Source organism: Bison bison, unplaced genomic scaffold, assembly GCF_000754665.1.
Source record: "Bison bison bison isolate TAMUID 2011002044 unplaced genomic scaffold, Bison_UMD1.0 scf7180017864050, whole genome shotgun sequence".
Classification (NCBI taxonomy): Eukaryota; Metazoa; Chordata; class Mammalia; order Artiodactyla; family Bovidae; genus Bison; species Bison bison.
Genome location: NW_011494622.1, coordinates 3,098,621 through 3,118,666, shown reverse-complemented (window position 1 = coordinate 3,118,666; position 20,046 = coordinate 3,098,621). Strand labels below are relative to the sequence as shown.

General features: G+C 42.4%; 1 protein-coding gene across 1 annotated transcript in view; it reads right to left on the bottom strand.

The window, feature by feature from the left end:
* The window catches only part of WWC2 (WW and C2 domain containing 2), a 68,196-nt gene extending 52,734 nt beyond the window's left edge, over nt 1-15,462 (bottom strand). The window contains exons 1-3 of the mRNA XM_010835815.1: nt 14,958-15,462; nt 8,992-9,195; nt 8,218-8,294 (exon numbers count right to left, since the gene is read on the bottom strand). Of these exons, the coding sequence (XP_010834117.1) occupies nt 8,218-8,294; nt 8,992-9,195; nt 14,958-15,108 (432 nt within the window). The 5' untranslated portion in view covers nt 15,109-15,462. The remainder of the gene's footprint in view (nt 1-8,217; nt 8,295-8,991; nt 9,196-14,957) is intronic.
* Nucleotides 15,463-20,046: the final 4,584 nt, after the last annotated feature.

The window sequence follows — 20,046 nt, the reverse complement described above, 5'->3', positions numbered from 1 at the left end:
GGCTGGAAGCTACTGCTTTTATCCTGGGGAGGCTTCTGAATGGATTACATGAGTGATTCTCAGCTGCCTAACATCAATGTGCATTTTAATTTGTTCAGGATGAAAATGTTTGATTCTATTATAATGATAAGTGAAAACAGGTATTATTTCCAACTCAACATTATTTGGGATTGTTTCTGGTTTTTAAGAGTTTGGTCTTGGGACTTCCCAGGTGGCCCAGGGGCTAAGACTCCTTGCTCCCAATGCAGGGGTCTTAGGTTTGATCCCTGGACAGGAAACTAGATCCCACACTCAGCCAAATAAAGATCCTACATGCCAAAATTGACAAAACTCCCACATGCTGCAGCTAAGACCTGGTGCAGCCAAATAAATAAATAACAGAAATATTTTAAAATAAATAAGAAAAATAAAATAGAATCCATTTCTATTTCTTATATAGGTCAAAGTTGCAAATGGAACTCTGTTAGAATACAATTGTATTTTTTAAAAAAGAGAGTTTGATTGTTAAGTGTCCAACACTTTTTCTTCTCAGAGAGCCATTTGGCGTCTTTAGCTATCACTGTTTTCTACTCTCATTCTCCAACCCAGTTTCAATGCAGGACACAGAACATAAAAACAAATACCCTCAGGTCACAGCAAAGGGTAACGCTAGTGCTGACTGGCACGTTTAGCACAATGCGGACTCTTAGTTCAGTTCAGTCGCTCAGTCATGTCCGACTCTTTGCAACCCCATGGACTGCGGCACGCCAGGCGTCCCTGTCCATCACCAACTCACAGAGTTTACTCAAACTCACACTCATTCAGTCAGCGATGCCATCCAACCATCTCACCCTCTGTCGTCCCCTTCTCCTCCCGCCTTAAATCTTTCCCAGCATCAGGGTCTTTTCCAATGAGTCAGCTCTTTGCATCAGGTGGCCAAAGGACTGGAGTTTTAGCTTCAGCATCAGTCCTTCCAACGAATATTCAGGACTGATCTCCTTTAGGATGGACTGGTTGGATCTCCTTGCAGTCCAAGGGACTCTCAAGAGTCTTCTCCAACACCACAGTTCAAAAGCATCAATTCTTTGGTGCTCAGCCCTCTTTATAGTCTAACTCTCACATCCATACATGACTGCTGGAAAAACCATAGCCTTGACTAGACGAACCTTTTTTGGCAAGTAATGTCTCTGCTTTTTAATATGCTGCTAGGTTGGTCATAACTTTTCTTCCAAGGAGCAAGTGTCTTTTAATTTCATGGCTGAAGTCACCACCTGCAGTGATTTTGGACCCCCCCCAAAATAAAGTCTGTCACTGTTTCCATTGTTTCCCCATCTATTTCCCATGAAGTGATGGGACCAGATGTCATGATCTTAGTTTTCTGAATGTTGAGTTTTCAGTCAACTTTTTCACTCTCCTCTTTCACTTTCATCAAGAGGCTTTTTAGTTCTTCACTTTCTGCCATAAGGGTGGTGTCATCTGCATATCTGTGGCTATTGATATTTCTCCTGGCATTCTTGATTCCAGCTTGTGCTTCATCCAGCCCAGCATTTCTCATGATGTACTCTGCATATAAGTTAAACTAGCAGGGTGGACAATATACAGCCTTGACGTATTCCTTACCCTATTTGGAACCAGTCTGTTGTTCCATGTCTAGTTCTAACTGTTGCTTCCTGACCTGCATACAGATTTCTCAAAAGGCAGGTCAGGTGATCGGTATTCCCATCTCTTTAAGAATTTTCCACAGTTTTTTGTGATCCACACAGTCAAAGGCTTTGGCATAGTCAATAAAGCAGAAATAGATGTTTTTCTGGAACACTCTTGCTTTTTAGATGATCCAATGGATGTTGGCAATTTGATTTCTGGTTCCTCTGCCTTTTCTAAAAATGTGGACTAAAAAATTGTGGACTAAAATAATGTGGACTCTCTAAAAAAAACATGGACTCTCGTTGGAGGTAAAGATGAGAGCTAACATTGCAGGCGCTTCATGTGTTCCAGGCACTATCCTCTCAATCCTCACAACTGCTCTATTAGACAAATACAGTTTTAATGCTTATTTTACAAGTGAGGGATCTCAGTACTAAAGAGAATCAGTAATCCACTGAAGTTACTCTGCTACTAAGCAGCAGAGAGTGGTCTAGAACCCTGGAGAATTTTTGAAAACTACGATTATAAAGGTTTTAGTTATCAGTGGTATGATAATATATGTAAGATCAAAGACAATCTTTGTTGCTCAGTCAGTAAGTCATGTACGACTCTTTAAGACCCCATGGGACTGCAGCACGCCAGGCTCCCCTGTCCTTCATTATATCCTGGAGTTTGCTCAAACTCATGTCCATTGAGTCAATGATGCCATCCAACCATCTCATCCTCTGTCGCCCCCTTCTCCTCCTGCCCTCAATCTTTCCCAGTATCAAGGTCTTTTCCAATGAGTCTGCTCTTTGCATCAGGTGGCCAAAGTATTGGAGCTTCAGTGTCAGTTCTTCCAATGAATATTCAGGACTGATTTCCTTTAGGATTGACTGGTTTGATCTCTTCACTGTCCAAGGGATTCTCAAGAGTCTTCTCCAACACCATAATTCGAAAGCATCAGTTCTTCAGCTCTCGGCCTTCGTTATGGTCCAACTCTCACATCCATACATGACTATGGGAAAAACCACAGCTTTGCCTACATGGACCTCTGTCAGCAAAGACAAACTAGACCTGTAGCAAAATGGCCTACATAAAACCTAATAAATAAGCTAAGCATAAAGACGTCACTCATGTCTAGTCAAGAGACAATCCCTATTGGTAGCAATTTCCATTCTCAGAAGGCATTTTTCTTCCTATTTGAAGCACACAGTTATGGTTTTTGTAGGTTAGTTACAGCACTGGTTACAGTGCTGTTGTTTGACGTGTACACGAGCTAACTCTGTTCACAGTTACAAACTAACCCTTACGTTGAACCACTATTCTTTTAGAATCTATGGACACAACTACAAATAGGTGAGACTGTGGATGGCTCTTCTGAGTCCATCACCATTGCTAAAAACAATTCAAAGTGAATTAATACTAACAATGTGTGAGTAAATATATTTAAGAACAAAAGACAGCACACTGTTATCAATAGCAGTGCCCAGGAACCAGCTATGTATTTTGCATGGAGAGCAAATAATTTAACCAAAGGAGAGTTTGCTTCCTTTTTGACACAATTAAAAGCTGGATCATACAGCACATGCTGTAGTGACATGCTGGAAGTCTCGAATGTGAGACTTCCCTGGTGGTCCAGTGGTTAAGACTCTGCCTTCCAATGCAGGGGGTGCAGGTTAGATCACTGGGTGAGGACCTGAGATGCCCCCCCAGCCAAAACACCAAAACATAAAGCAGAAAAAATACTGTATCAAATTCAATAAATACTAAAAATAATCTATATAAAAAGATCTGAAAACATTAACTAAATTAATAAAAAAATTTCTCAATTGCATCTGTATTTCTAAAGAAATTTATGCTTTTACACTTCCAACATTGTATTTCAGTTTGATAAACAATCAGTAAAAGCAATCAAAATTCACCAAAATTTTCCTGCATCAAATTTTCACCAAATCCCATTTATTTGTAATTTTTGCTATAAACTTTTAAAAATATCAGTTGAGTTGAAGGTTTAGTTTATGTAAGATATTCTACTCTCTATCCTAAGTATCCATAATGAACAAATGAAATAATAAATTTTGGCTTTGTAAGTATCTATAATGAACAAATGAAATAATAAATTTTGGTATAAATTTTTTAAATTCCTCATCTTAAAAAAAGATTTTTTTTTCAAAAGATTGAACACTACCTGTAAAAATGATGAGTGTATTATTAAAATAGCTTAATTTATTCATTTCACCTTTTCAACAACTAGATGCCAAGGAAGTACTGTCATCCCATTTGCCTGAGGAGGAAACTAAAGCTCAGTGATCACCAACACCTACGACCATAATATAATATAAAACAGATGTTTTAGACTGATGCGCCTATGTACCTGGTTTCCAAACATTTGACCCACTTGCTCTAATTCAATGAAAACAAGTAAAGCACACCTGCTAATATTGTTATGTTAAAATTATGTGGTATGAAACCAGTACTAGGCTTTGTATGAAAAATTGTTACTAGAACCCAAAATGGAGACAGGTCCTATAAGACACCAAAGGAATGAGGAGCTAGCTAATCCATGAGTTATTATTTTTGTGAGTCCCCTGAACTGCAAAGAGATCAAACCAATCCATCCTAAAAGAAATCAATCCTGAATACCCATTGAAAGGACTGATGCTGAAGCTGAAGCTCCAATACTTTGGCCACCTGAAGCCAAGAGCCAACTCACTGGAAAAGACCCTGATGCTGGGAAAGATTGAAGGCAGGAGAAGGGGACGACAGAGGATGAGATGGTTGGATGGCATCACCGACTTGATGAACATGAGTTTGAACAAACTCTAAGAGATAGTGGAGGACAGAGAAGCCTGGTGTGCTGCAGTCCTTGGGGTCGCAAAGAGTCAGATACGACTGAGTGGCTGCACAACAATTTCTGTGGCATTACTTTGTGAAAGGGATGGGTACATGCAAGGACTTCTCCAGGACAGGCAGCCAAGAAAAGCTAGGTTGTCAAAATCCATGAAACTCGGCTCAAGCTATCCAGACACTTCAGAACACCTGGGGCATTCTCAAAGATCTACCTTGCCAGAACATGCCCTCGTGGCAGAGAGAGGGCACCATCTGCCCTGCCACGTTCAAACCATGATATGGCTAAAAGCAGCACAAGAAAACGTGGACCACGAGGGCCCATGTGCTGTGGAAGCATTCCTATTAAAAGGCATTTTCACAGACCGGAAGTATTAGACAAGCACCTCCTCCGTAATAGAAGAGAGGCTCTCATCTTTCACTCCAGTTACTCGTGAATGCCTCCTCCCCCTTCTTGAGGGGCTTGCCTTGTCGAGGAGGGCACTCCTTTCCGACTCACTCTGTCGTCCCACAGCGATGACATACGGGTGAACACAGGCTCCTAAGTGCGCATTAAACCCGCTGCAAAATAAGCTTTATCAGAGGGGTTCTGCGGCATCAGGCGGTGGGTCTGGGCGACGTGACTCCGTGGGGTCTTCTGGGATCTCTCCCCGTTATACAGGGCTCCGTTTCCTTCCGACGGCTATTGGTGTGAGGCAACCTCTCTGCTCTCGTTTATTCTTTTTTGAATAATTTTATTTACTTCGGCTGTGTTGGGCTTTTGCTGTGCAGGCTTTTCTCTAGTGGCGGCGGGCAGGAGCTACTCTAGTTGTGAGGGGGTCTCCTTGCAGTGGCTTCTCTCGCTGTGGGGTACAGGCTCCAGGGCACGTGGGCGCAGCAGTTTTCAGCTCCCGGGCGCTACAGGCCCCACAGCCGCGGCACAGGGGCTTGGCTGCCCCGAGGCATTATGGGCTCTTCCCGGAACAGGGATCGAACCCACGTATCCTGCGTTGGCCGATGGACTCTCTACCACTGAGCCACGAGGGAAGCCCTGCTTTTGTTTTAAGAAACCCCTCTCTTAGTTTGCATCTTTTCTAAAATGGGATTTAAAGGGACAGATTAGGATAGCCTGTTGAGGTATTCCATATACAATATGAGGTACTGCATTTATGTTCAAAGAAAAGAACTGTGAAGAATGGTTAAAATTTCAAAGGGGAAGCAGTAATACGTAGTGACGTCGGAGATGGGCACAGCTCCAGGGAGTACCGAAGTTTAGCAAGGGTAAGTTTTGACAACATACCTTCACCCGTCGTCCCACCCCAGTCTTTTTTTTAGATAAGATGTCTGCTTGAGAGATTACAGAAATGTACAGACACGACACAGAGACGCAGCAACGAGGTGTCCCACAAACCGGCCCACGAGCTCCGTGAGGGACAGACAGAGAAATGAAGGCGGGTGGACAGGACAAAGGGCTGCTTGTGGCAGGAAAGAAAACTTCCAACAGTGACTTCATAAATTACACCCCAAAGTCCACACCAAAGAGAGGTTTGCTTCCAGAAAGTATAGACGGACTTCCTTCATACGTTTTCTGAGAACAAATAGAAAAGTTGTGAGGTTAAACAAACAAACATCTATTTGGAGACACTGGAGAATTACCAAGACAGCAAGAACTTCTATTAAAGAGCCAAATGATAAGAGAGGCCTCGTAGGCAAGATCCAAACTTGGCATCAGTTTTCCTTCTGAGGCATCTGCGTAGGTGATTGAGAAAGTGAAAAGCTGGGAGAATGCAGTGACCGGGAGCCTGACAGGCAGAGAAGCACTGGCTGTTCCTCAGAGCCGAGGGCTCCAGGGAGACGCTGGAGTCCAGCCTCAATCAGCCTGCTTCCTCAGGAAACAGCCCAGGAGTTCAACTGGGATTCTGAACAGCTTTGACCTACGAGAAAGGGTGCTCTGGAAATAGACCTCATTTGAGGAAAATGAATGAAGCCCAAGGACTTCCCTGTGGGTTCGATTCCCAGTCGGGGCACAAATTCCCCTTATGCCACGGGTGTGGTGACAAAGGAAAAAGAAGAAGAATGAAGCCCAGAATTCAGAAAACTCAAACCCTGACTGAATTGAAGTTATCTGCCCCTTAACTAACTTCCTCTAAGAAGCAAAAGTAAATCCTCTTTGAAGGATAACAAGATCATCCCAAACCTTAAATTATCTTTATTCTCTTTCATACATAATATATGGCTCTTAATTAAAAGCAAGCAGCTGTGAGAGGTCAAATACTGAACAAAAATCCAGAGAAAAAAAAACCAGACCAGACCGAAGAATTCAACACATAAGAAGTTTTAGATATTATACTAATCAAGACATGGAATTTTAAAATAACTGTGATTATTTTGTTCAAAAAATTATTACATTGATGTGCAGAATTTGGGCAAGTAATTAAAAACAAAAAGTAAACAAATTTTAGAATTGAAAACGTGTGGTGGAATTAAGCTGAATAAAGGATAAGAAAATCCCAAACTGTTTACAAACTAAGCAGAACACTCTGATGACAAATCATAAAGAAATCAGGAAATATTTTGAACTGATTGACTACCAAGGCCTGAAACTTGTGTGTGAGTAGCTGCTCGAGTATATTTTAACACAGCAATTCCACTCCTGGTTGCATAACCAACAAAAATGCGTACATCTGTGCACCCAAAGGCATGTGTAACAGACACACACATTAAGATGCAAGTTACTAATTACTAGCAATTTGTATAAACTCTAATGTACGTCAATAGTAGAAGAAATGAATTCATGGTATCTACACAAAGGTGGGATGGTTTACACGCAATAAAAGTGTATGTGGATGAATCTCAAAATGTTGAACAAGGGTCCAGGGGTTGAGACTCCGAGCTCCCAATGCAGGGAGCACCAGGCTCGACCCCTGGTTAGGGAAGTGGATCCCACATTCCACAAGTAAGAGACCCCGTGCTTCAGCTAAGACCCAACACAGGCAAAATAAATTAAAATAATAATAATAAATAAAAAAAAAAATACAGAAGAAATGTTGAACAAAAGAAGCCATCAGTCATCCATGTGGTAGCAGTTCAGTTTCACAAAGTTCAAAGCAGGCAGAAAATGGATTTATAGCATTGCCAATAAGGGTCACCTACTGTCACCTTTAGGGAGAAGGACAAGGGTGACTAGGGAGTACCATGGGGGCCTCTGGGGTCATGGCAGTAATCTCTTTCATGACCTATGCAAGGGTTGCACAGTTTATTTACTTGGAGAGCAATCTTTAAGACTCCAAAAATCAAGGATAAACAAGCTGCGACCTTAACAGCCGTGTGGTCAGAAAGATTTAGGGTAAAGATCAGCAAACAACCCATAAGGAAGTGTGAGGCACCAGTAAAGTTTGACCTAGAAAAAGAAGTGATTTGGTAATGTGAACTGTGAGCATCTTGATAGATTGGGCCGTTTGATGAAAAAGGAACTAAGCTCCACTTTGGATGTGTACTTTCAGCACAATAAGGACAAATTGAAGTTTTTTAGACTCAAATTTTGATTCTATATACTAACCGCAAACAATAAAACTGCCCAGAAATGGAACACAGTCTGTCACATTAATAAGAACAATCTCACAAACATGTTTTAACAAAAGCAGAAAGACCATCCATTGAGGATAAGTGGAACAGTTCCTTTACTGAATTGAGATGGCAGTTGACCACAGAGGCCCCTTGCAGATTCTATGCATATGTTCAGCATATTAATAGAACCACAGTCAAAAAAAAAAAAAAAAATCTTACCCTTAATCGTGTAGTGGAGATCTCAGCTTTTAAGATCTCAGGGTCATATTTAGTACTGGATGAAGAGCCTGAGAATACTTTCAAAGGGAGAAGAGAGGGGGAAAAAAAAAAGTGACTTGTACAAGTTGCATAACTAGCTGTCAACTTAGAAATTACAAACGCTAAAAACAACAAGATTTACATGCTTCTGGGATACTTACTTAACTTTATAACTCCTTTATTGTCATTCATCAGACACCTAGATATAAAAAGTCATCTTCAAACCTTCATCATTTTTTTTCAATAAAAAGGAACGTTATCAAGACCCCAGTGCCTCAGTTTCCTGTGGATTTTATATCTATGGATAAAATCTTAGAGGAGCTTATTGCAGATACAGCTTAACTGTGCTTTGTGTTACCCAGAAACTTGTCACTTAAGTGGGATGTCTGAGCCCTTCACAGCTGCTGCTTTAAAAAAGGCCAGTCTCTGAGATGAGAGAGAGATCAGTCAACTCAGGTGGTCAACAGAAACTTCGTCTGTGCTAACTGCTCCGGTTTCAGTTTAGTCCCACTAAAAACAACGTACAAGAGCAGCACAAGGGCCAGATTATTTGCCCTGATCTGAAAAGGTAAACATTAATCCCTCAGCAAGACCTTTATCTGAAATGGGGCTGAGGGGCTCCTCCTGCCCAAGAAGGGACAGGACCCAGAGCGCCGTCCCACAGACCCCAGTGGCCTCCCGTCACCTGCAGGTCGACGCCCACTTCTCAGGTCTGAACAGCCACGCTGTACTTACAGCTGGTGCGAGAGCTGGACTTCTCCTTGTAGGCGTCATTCAAGCGGACGTATTCGTCCAGGGCCAGGGCCAGCCTCTGCTCCTTCACGTGGTACAGCTCCTGCTGCGTCTGCAGGGCGTCCTGTGCCACTGACAGGTAGTCCTTGAGCATCTTTTCCTGCTCCCGCCGCCATTGTTTCCGCGGATCTTCGATCTGTGTGGTTTCTGAAAATAAATCAGGTGGGTTATTTTTCAGAATTTAAAAAAGAGGTAGCTGGGACTTCCCTGGTGGTCTCTGTGCTCTAAGCAGTGGCTAAGACTTTGCGCACTCAATACAGAGGACCTGGGTTAAGTCCCTGGTCAGGAAACTAGATCCCACATGCTGCAACTGAGAGGCACAGCCAAAAAAAAAAGAGAGTAGCCGTCTTTAATTTTTATCTCCTTCAAGTAGTTAGTATTATGAAGTGACGTCTCCAGAAACGTGGAAGTTTTTGCTTTATTTTACCCAGTCCATCCCCACTCTGACCTCTTTCTGTCTTTGTCATCAACTTATTCTCGCTGCAAATATATTATATACGATGTCAAAGTAAGCACAGCAACATGGTTATGATTGGGTCAGCCTTTCCCAGAACCCTCTGGCTCCTCAACACCTTCAGAATAGAAGCCACACTACTTATGGCCCTGTGTAATCTGAAGCCAATATACTCCCTACGCTTCTGTGCACTTAATACAGGACTCTCGCCAGGCTGCCCTTTACATCTACATCCCTCAAGGTCTGGGATGCAGACCCGCACCGGTCCATGAGTTCTGTTATGTGTCTGTGACAATAAGTACAGGCATCAGGAGTAAACATTTTGAAATCTTACAGCAATTTCATAGTTACTGTGTATCTGTTGACTCTAATAATACTGGGGCTTGCATTTTTAATTTTTTTAAACTTTTCTAATTCATGGTGATTGTTCTTTTATAAAAATACCAGTCAGTCCACAGTGGATCAGAAATTTTAAAACAAGCAAAAAGACCAAACCCCAGTGCCCAGCTTCAGGAGAATAGCCCAAGGTACTGTTCTTGGTCCTGCACTTCTGCACACGGGCATCACCTGGAGGGCTCTAAAAGAAATCCTGGACCAATCGGAGTTTCTGCGGGTGGAACCCAGGCAATGGCAGGTTTATAAGCTCCTCCAGTGATTCCCGTGAGCGGCTGCAGCTGAGAGCCTGTGCTCTGCGACAGCTCACGCACTGCATCCTGCGTGGAATTATGAAATTATTCGAAATATCCCATCTGAAACTTGCTGAAACCTGCCTCCTGCACTCCTCCCAGAGGAAACCACAATAAAAGCCCAGGTTGTAGACAGGTCAGCCAGTAAGAGCCCAAACATCTCCATTTCAAATATTCCTTATAACTAAAGGTCTCTGGCCACCTAAACGTGCAATATTTACATTCAATTCCAGTATTTTGAAAAATATGAATGCAAACTAACTCAAAGTAGAGAGAATTCATCCTTTAACATACAGAAATGCATGGTCTTCACTCTGGATGACCCAGGATTATCCTTACGTCTTATCCAAGCCTCTGAATGCCACTTAGACCTAGTGATTTGCCTCAAGCGGAGGCATGGATGAAGACGGGGTGACTCTGGAGACTGGGTTACAGGTGCTGCAACCACCATCTTGCTCTCTCTGCCTGGCTCTTCCTGGCTTTTTCAATCTAATGAAGCCAACTTCCAAATTAAAAGCCATCCTATGGACATAGCGGGCTTTTCTGGTGGCTCAGATGGTAAAGAATCTCCCTACATAATGCAGGAGACCCGGGTTTGATCCCTGGGTTGCAAAGATCCCCTGGAGAAAGGAATGGCAACTCACTCCAGTATTCTTGCCTGGAGAATCCCGTGGACAGAGGAGCTTGGAGGGCTAGAGTCCATGGGGTTGCAAAGAGTTGAACATGACTGAGCGACTAACACTTCCACTTTCACACTATGGACATAGCAGGCTTTCCAAGTGGTGCTAGTGGTAGAGAACCCGCCTGCCACAGCAGGAGATACAAGAGATGTGGGTTCCATCCCTGGGTCGGAAAATGCTCTGGAGAAGGAAATGGCAACCCACTCCAGTGTTCTTGCCTGGAAAAATTCCATGGACAGAGGAGCTTGGCAGGCTACAGTCCATGGGTGGCCAAGAGTTGGACACAACTGCATGACTGAGCGCATGCGTGCACACACACACAAACACACGCACAAACACACACATGCAAGGAATGAGGAGGGGGCCACTGGCTGGCAGCTGACAAGAAACTGAATTGTTCTGACAGCCACACATGTAAGCTTAGTTCCTCCGGTCATGCAGCCCGGCTCACACCTTGAGGTCAGCTGGTGAGAGCCCTGGAGCCAGAGGACCGAATCCACCCAGCCTTGCCTGGATTCATCAGCCACAGAAACAATGCGATAATAAATGGACTTTAAGTCATAAGTTTTGGGGTAACTTGTTGCAGTGAGGTAAATAACTAGGAAACTAACCAAATAAAGAGATGACACAAATTGAAAGTGTAAATGAAAAACCTGAAATGCTTGTAAGTTATAAAAGCTATAGCAAGATATGTATTCCCAGTTCTCTCTCAGTATCTTTCGAGGTTTCACCTAATCATATTTCCCTATATATTGGCGAACGGGCATACTTTTCAATAAAATGCTTGTCAACAGCTAAATTTCCACAAAACACTGAAAGTAACACTGATGGACACGTAAGTGAGCAAAGTACAATGGTAATCATCATCATGATAAACTGGCAGCATTTGTTTTGGATAGATTAGCTGAAATACTCCAGTCGACCGGTTTAAATAGCGGATGCTATTAGCTTCGGCAGGCACCACTGACATTTCTGATATACTGTCCCATTCAAATAGGAACTACAAACGTGGGTTCCCAGAGACACTTTGAAGAAGGCTTCATCAAGTAGGACTGGGCTTTATCTCCATCACTTATGTTTGCTGAATAGATCAGTGAAGAATATTTATTAAATGTAAATACTCAAAAAAAGTATATTACACAAACGTGGGTTTTTTTTTTTTTATTAAGACCTGGTGGCCTTAGGAGATCACTGTATTATAATGCAATATAATTTGCATGTTGTCTACTATATAAGAGAAGTAATATATCACATACTGTTAAGACATCACGCACCTCAAGGGAATTCACATTTCATCAGTTTTACAGATGGGGAAATTTATAGATAGCGAACACACTGTGAGCTAGAAGAACTTATCAGGGAAGATAACATTAGACTCTTCAAAGGAATATTACTTCTCTCTCTTAAGCACATTTCTATTCTCTCTGCTGTGCTCAGGAAGAATGAATAAAATGAATATGAGCGACTCTCCTCATCTTCCATTTTAGAAACTCTCTGCTATGTTTACCTGCTATGGTGTGTTATTTCTATAGACAGTTGAACATCTACTGCATGACTACAGAAAACGAGATGCTCGGGCGTGATCCCTCCTGCCAAGGAGATTACAAAGCTCAGGACAGGTCGTGACACAGGAATTAAAGCCACAACAATGACAACAAGCATTTTATACAGTAGAAAATGGTGAGAGCCCTGAGAAGAGCAAGGTTGAGTGCCATGGAGCCTAGAGACAGGGGACTTTTTCCAGCTGAAAAAGTCAGGTCCCGTGGAATCGGCAGTGATTAAGCAGGGCTTTGAAAGGTCTGAGACAAGAGGCCCTTCGAGCACCAACCCCTGTCTGGCACTCCAGCTGTTCTCCCAGCCTCGTTTACACCAGCCTCAGATCACTGATGTTCTTTCTTTCATTAAGTCCTGCTTCCTGTGGCCTCTTCAGACCTCTGGCTTTAGTTATGGGGCTTCCTTCTGCAGGCAGTTTCTCCTTGCAGCCCCCAAACTGTACCCCATCCCCTTATTGCCCAGCCCTGGTTAACTCACTCATCCTTTGGGCATCAGCTTAAAGCACCTTCTCAGGAGCTGCAGGCACACCGCTCAGAATGGACGGGTGCTTTAATTGGTCTCCTTTGATCTACTGGCGATGGTGGGAATAGAATCTAAGGCTCTGCTCTCTCACTTCTTCCCCAAGACCTCAAGAGGGACGAGCTGTGGTTTCTTGAATGTCATGTTGAGAAATACAAAACTCATTCTGTAAGCAACAGTGTGTGGCAGAAAGGTTCTAATAGGGGCATGAAAGGATCTTAGTTATATTTTAGGAAGATCATCTGAGAGAAATGTGAGGTTCTCTTATCAAAAGAGTTGATATGATGTGCAGAAAATTTTTTGGATGAAAGATTATATATTATGTTTTAAAAAAGCAGTTTATAAAACTGTATGTGATATAGTTCCACTTGATGTAAAAAATATATTGAAAACTGTGTGTGTGTGTGTGAACATGAAAAGGCCTGGACAGACACACTGAAAGGTTTAGAATACCTGGTTATTTCTGAGTTTTCTTCCTTTTTTTTAACCTATAATTTATACGTTTCTCCTCAGCACATGTATTGCTTCTATGAAAAATATTTTTAAAGTTTTAAAATATTTTTTTAAAGAGAATGGCACAAAGTATCAAGGGTCTGAGAAGGCCAAGGGAGCAAGTCTGAAAACACAGAGGGAAAAATCATTCTGTATCTTGATTGAGAAGCGGCTGCAAAGGAGTATATATTTGCCAAAATTCACTGAAATAACATGCTTAAAATTTGTGCATTTTTATATGTAAATAGACCTTAATTACTAAAAGACAAAAGAGTTAAGGTACAACTTTGACTCTATCAAAAAGTGATTTACTTCTGATTGCAGTGATAATATCAAAACCTTACAGACAGTACTTCATAATTACCTTCTATAAATGGCAACCCACTCCAGTACTCTTGCCTGGAAAATCCCATGGACTGAGGATCCTGGCAGGCTACAGTCCATCAGGTTGCAAAGAGTTGGACACGACTGAACAATTTAACTAACTAACTAATGAATAGTTAGTTACAAACACCCCCATCAGTATCTATACAGAACTCTGACTCCACACGCATAGCCACTGAAAGGTGAATTCTATCACAGACACTTAGGGCCTAAAGTAATTATCATTGTCAAGGTCAAAACTTTTACTTCTAGGTATTTAATAGTGTGACATAGAAATAGTATTGAACAGCCAAACACTCTCTAATTTTTTCCTGAAAAAAAAAAAAGAAAATAATGCTGAAACCAAACAATGTCAAGACATAACATATGTGTAGACCAGCTGTTAAGAGAAGAACATACAATTTCCTCCCTAAACTACTTCACAGGAATGTCTTTAAGATTAATGAGATAATGGGTCAGAGCCTTTTTAGTGGGAAGACTACTTGCTGTGGGTAACTGGGGCACTTCGGGGCACAGTAAATCCGCCAGGCCACTGAGATCCTATTACCGTACCAAAGAAAAATGGGAAACCTAAAAATTTATATTCTGATCATCAAGTTTTTAAATATTAAGAACAGTGTTTTCTGAAGCATAATTTAGAACCATAATGCACTTTAATTTCTTTAAAAACAGGTTTTTAATCTGTGCGTTACACAACAAAGCTCTTCATTGTTCTAACATGGAAGGATTTATCATCATACGAAGCACCCAAAGGTGGAAAAGTAAAGCCACAGTCACCGTCCACAAGAAGCTCACAATTTAGTGAGGAAAAACCTACAAACAAATAATGTGCGGGCAGTACAATGAGTGGGTAGCCGGTACTATGGACATACCTGCACAGGGCATGCCATTCGGAATGGGGGAGGGACTTGCAAGGGGAGGCTCTGGTGCCCTTCCAGACAGACAGACAGACAGACAGACTCCTCTCTCCCTCTCTGCCCCCATAAGCCCAACAAAACTTCCAAAATGGACATTTCTGTTAAAGTGAGGGTTTGAAATAGAGAAATTCATTCTGCAGAGTGTCTGCTCTCCTGTATGACTCTAGATTTGGGGGGATTACTTGTCTGACATGCTTGTTTGTACTGTAAAGGAAAAACTCACTGTTTATGTGATCGATGTAGTAGACACCAATCTGAGGGTCGAACCCGGCTTCCCATCCCCATGGCAGCTCATCGCCAACACAGTCAGCGAACGACAGGGGCTTGGTCAACCTGGAACAGACCAGAACAAAGGCACGGGTGACTCTTTCCATCCAACCGCACGTGTCGAAGTCCAGCACCACCCGCGTGCTAAGCGTCCAGGCTGCATTTCCGTTTTGTTCTTTACTGTTTCTGCTACTGTGTTTGAAATCATTAAAGAAAAAAAAAAAAACACAGGGCTAAAATGCAGAGATTTATATCCAAAAAAGTAGCAAGTCATGATACCTTTTGAAAGTTTACAGCTTAAGACTGGGAGATAAATCTGTACAATAAATGAATAAGGTCATCAGGAAGAACTCCAAGCTAAGGGTTAAGACGGCTGGGATACAGAGTGAGCTCTGAAGCTAAATAGGCTTCCCACTGAACAGAAAAGGGCTTGCCAGGTGGCTCAGCATAAAGAATCTACCTGTCAATGCAGGAGCCGCAGGAGGAGTGGGTTTGATCCCTGGGTTGGGAAGGTCCCCTGGAGGAAGGCATGGCAACCCACTCCAATATTCCCGCCTGGAGAATCCCATGGACAGAGGAGCCTGGTGGGCTACAGTCCATGGGGTTGCAAACAGTTGGAGCATGCACACATGCTCAAGACAAGATATACACCTGGTTACACCAACTACAGATTTGGCTGCTCTTCTAAAAATTAACTCGACTGCAAGGTCCATGAAGAGCTCTCCTTGAGAGGAGGGACAAATAGATCCTATTTTTACACTTGGACTTAATAGTCCCTCAACAAAATGTTTAATGGAACCAAACACACAAAGTATTAATATTTATATATCGACATGACCTCACTTTTAGAAATGCCTTATACTTTTTTCTATAAGCCTTAAAAGTAATGGGGAAACTAGTTATCTAAGCAGAGTACAGGTTTTGGACTTTATCATGGGTTGATTTTCTCTCTCACTTCCTCATTTTCGCTTCTCAGATTTTCCTTGGTTGTTAGAGCAGCTGCAGGCAGGCCAGCGCCAAAGACTAGTGACCACCCTGCTGTAGGGTGGCCAACTTCAGGTGACATATCTGCTAATTTAACGCTCAGGCCCCATGAGCACAGTTCCAAATATGAAGTCACCTGGACTCTGTGATCCATGCTGGTGCGTATTGGTGATTTCACAGCACAACTGAAATACAGGTCATTTCTAGAACTGCATCATTCATCAGAGTAACGAGCTATGTCGTGTTTCAGAACTCTGGGAGGAAAACATGAAAAGGAAGGAAATCCTTTCTTCCCAGGTATGGCCTGCAACAGCCTCCTCCGAGGATGTAGTACACCAAGGATCAAAACAAAGAAGCGTCTCTTTTTCTCTCAACCTTCCCTGGGCGTGAAATCAACTTCTGGACATGGCTACAGGGTCCCGGCCTTCCTAAGCAGTCCAGCCCAGAGAAGAGTCATGAAGAATGCCCTCCCAGGACTGACCTCGGGGCTAAGTCACTTCATTTCCATCAAGGGAATGATTTCTAATTCCTGACTTAGCTTTTTTCCTCTTTAGTCTCCGAACTAAACCAATCATTTTCCATGTTTTCATTTTCCAGTAGTCATGTATGGATGTGAGAGTTGGACTATAAAGAAAGCTGAGCACCGAAGAATTGATGCTTTTGAACTGTGGCATTGGGAAGACTCTTGAGAGTCCTTTGGACTGCAAGGAGATCCAACCAGTCCATCCTAAAGGAGATTAGTCCTGAATATTCATTGGAAGGACTGATGCTGAAGCTGAAACTCCAATACTTTGGCCACCTAATGAGAAGAACTGACTCACTGGCAAAGACCCTGGTGCTGGGAAAGATTGAAAGGCAGGAGGAGAAGGGGACAACAGAGGATAAGATGGTTGGATGGCATTACCAACTCGATGGATGTGAGTTTGAGCAAGCTCTGGGAGTTGGTGATGGACAGGGAAGCCTGGAGTGCTGCAATCCATGGGGTTGCAAAGAGTCAGACATGACTGAGTGACTGAACTGAACTGAAAGCAATCATTTTAAGAAAATGATTTTGAGCAGAGAGCTGTTTATTCCCCAGGTTTTTTCTAGAGCGCTTCTAGATACGGCCAGTACATTGATGAGCAGCGAGGCCAACATCACAGGCCCAAGCTTGCTGTTAACATCAAGGGAAAGCAGGTGACTGGTCTGGCCACTGTTGTAAACATCAAGGTTCAACACAGCCACATCACAGGGCATTTGCAGTGTACGAAAGTGACTTGAGGAAAGCGTCTTTTAAAACCCCATTTCAACACAGGAGGCTTTTCTTCAGTTGTTTTGAGGACTACTGTGGACACTGTATCTACTTGGGTGGCAAGGGCTGCTAAGAACTGTCACGATGCCTTTTCCATTTATCTCCAGGACCTGCGGCTCACTAGGATCCTTTTATGATCATCTTGTGTATCATTGCCGGGAAAATTTCACGGACGGAGGAGCCTGGTAGGACTACAGTCCACGGGATCTCGAAGAGTCGCACAGGACTGAGCAACGTCACATCTTGTTTATCATTACCCTCACACTTTTTTTTTTTAATTTACAGAAAAGGTTGAATTACATTAAAAAAAAAAAAAAACCTATCTTACTGGACAGCCTTCCCTACCTCAGTTTCTTTCTCTTCATTTTAAGTGGCAGTCACAACCCCTATCTTCTTGCAATGTGACTACTGGCTACGATGAATGAAAGGATGAGAAGGGATTAACTCAAGAGTGTCTAGGACATGGTTAGGCAGTCAATAGATATTGGCAACTATGAACCCAAGCAGGACACATGAATTCTCTCACTGTCAGGGAACGGAGTCAGGCAGCACAGTGTACAGCAGTGTTTCTCAGAGTCCAGTCCACACGACCAGCAGCTTCTACATCTCAGAACTGGTTAGAATCAAATCCTTGGGCCCTGGAGTACACTATATATTATGCCTATAGGATCAGAAAGTCTAGGGCCCAGCAGTGTTTGTTTAATCAAGTGTTCCAAGTAATTTGAAAGAATCTGCCTCAGAAGTTAAGAGCTTGAAGTTTGGCATCAAAGGGACCTGGATTCAAGTCCTTATTCTGCCGTCTTACAACGCCGGGCAGGTTATCAACCTTAAAAGCCTCTGTTTTCCAATCTATTATTTTTTTAAAAAGGTAGGGACGGAGTGGGAGAGAGATCATGAAGTTTAAACGCGAACCGATTGGTGTGATGCCTGACAAGTGGGAAGCTTCCACACGTAGTAGACGAACGGAATGAATCTCAGCCGTGTTAAGTAAGGCCTCTAAACATGGCAACCTGCCACATGCGCTCTGCAAACCTGGAGTCAATTTGAACCTAATCTGAGTCCAAAATCTGGCTCTTAGAATTGTGCTCAGATCCCACCTTATATCATGAAAAATGTGCAGGAAAATTGGGTTTTCTTTTGAAAAAAGGGACTAGATTCTATGTGTATCAAAATCTCCCCACGTCATGGGACATGGCCCAGTCTTCATACTCTGTTGCTGAGACTGAGCTTCCATCACATCCTTCTGCTGGAGGATCCTCTCTCCCTAACCTCCTCTGTCCTGGCTGTCTAAAAGGCACAGGCATCCCAAAGAAATAAAGGATAAGGAGACATGGAAATGGTATGTTTGAATGACAAAAGAGAGACATTATGCAAGTTTTATCCAGGCACCAAAGCAACATGTTCAAGCCTAAGTATGATGTGAATATACCTACTACTTCGACAACCAGAAGTCACGAAAGTTTCAGAACATGCACTATGATTACAAGTTATAGTAACTTGATTACACTTGGAAATAATCCAGCTTTTCCTATTATTGCTCAAAGCAGATAATAAGCACTTTATTAACTGTCACTGTCCTGACACTCGCATTACTTCTATATGTATAGATGTAATTGTGAACTCACTTAAAAATTCAGACATTTCCCTTCCTGGAACTTTAAACGGTTCCTTGCAGTGATGCTGCAAAAATCAATTTAATACTGTATTTTCTGTATTTAGAAAAATAGATACACGCTATCGATAAGAGTAAAACCATTAAATACACATTAATAGATTTCAAACTTCTGATTCTTTTGCAAATTATGAAACAGAAATAGAGTAACATTCTCAGGTACCAAACAAACAAAAGCACTCAGATATGCTGCTATCCTGATAAAGAAAACACATTACTATGATACACTAAGAAGCAACCAGAAACAAAAAGAAATAACAGACGTATTCCAAAATTAGAAACAACAGGACTCAGAAGAAATGTTTCTAAATTTCTTCCTCTTGTTTTGCACAAGGAATCTCTGAAAGAGTCAATCTTCCTTTGATGTCGAGGAAGTAAAAAATGGATGGAGTTTGTTGCTTCTCCCACAAAGGAGCAACAGCAGGCAGAAAGCCTGAAATTACCAAGCGTCTTTATGCTAAATTCCAGAGATTACTCTTTGCTTAAAAAACAGTCTTCCTTTGCACCGTGACTAATGTGAAGAAAATGGCAATTTACTGCAGCACTTTGCCACAGTTTACATACAAAACTTGAACTCTGCATGGTATTTCCTCTCCTTGTGGGCATTATATCATTCTTTCATACAACCCATCATTGAGTGTTTATTGTCGGGCCACGGAGTCAGGGTCCTATGACAGAGACGTCACACACAGATGAATGTACTCCTCCCGCTTATATGGTGGTGAGTATTGTTGTGTGTGCAAGTGCACAGCCAGACACACTCACCTGGTGCTAACTGCAACCGAGTTTGTGCTAACGTTAGATGAAACGGCACTTGACAGAGAGAACCATTTTCAGGTTAATAAAACTCTTGCCACGGTTCCAGCCTCCCCAATGTACAGTTGAGCATGAATGTTAAAGGTCTGGAGTTATTTTTACTTCACAGCCTCTGTTGCTGCCGACATTTAACTCAAGGTGGAGTCAACTGGGATCGCTACAGAATCGGTCCACACAAACCTGCTTGAATTGCTCTGAGAACAGGGGCGGGGTCTAAAGATGAGGTTCACAATGTGAATTTTACAGGGAAGGTAAAAATTACAGAACTCTCTCTACTCTTGA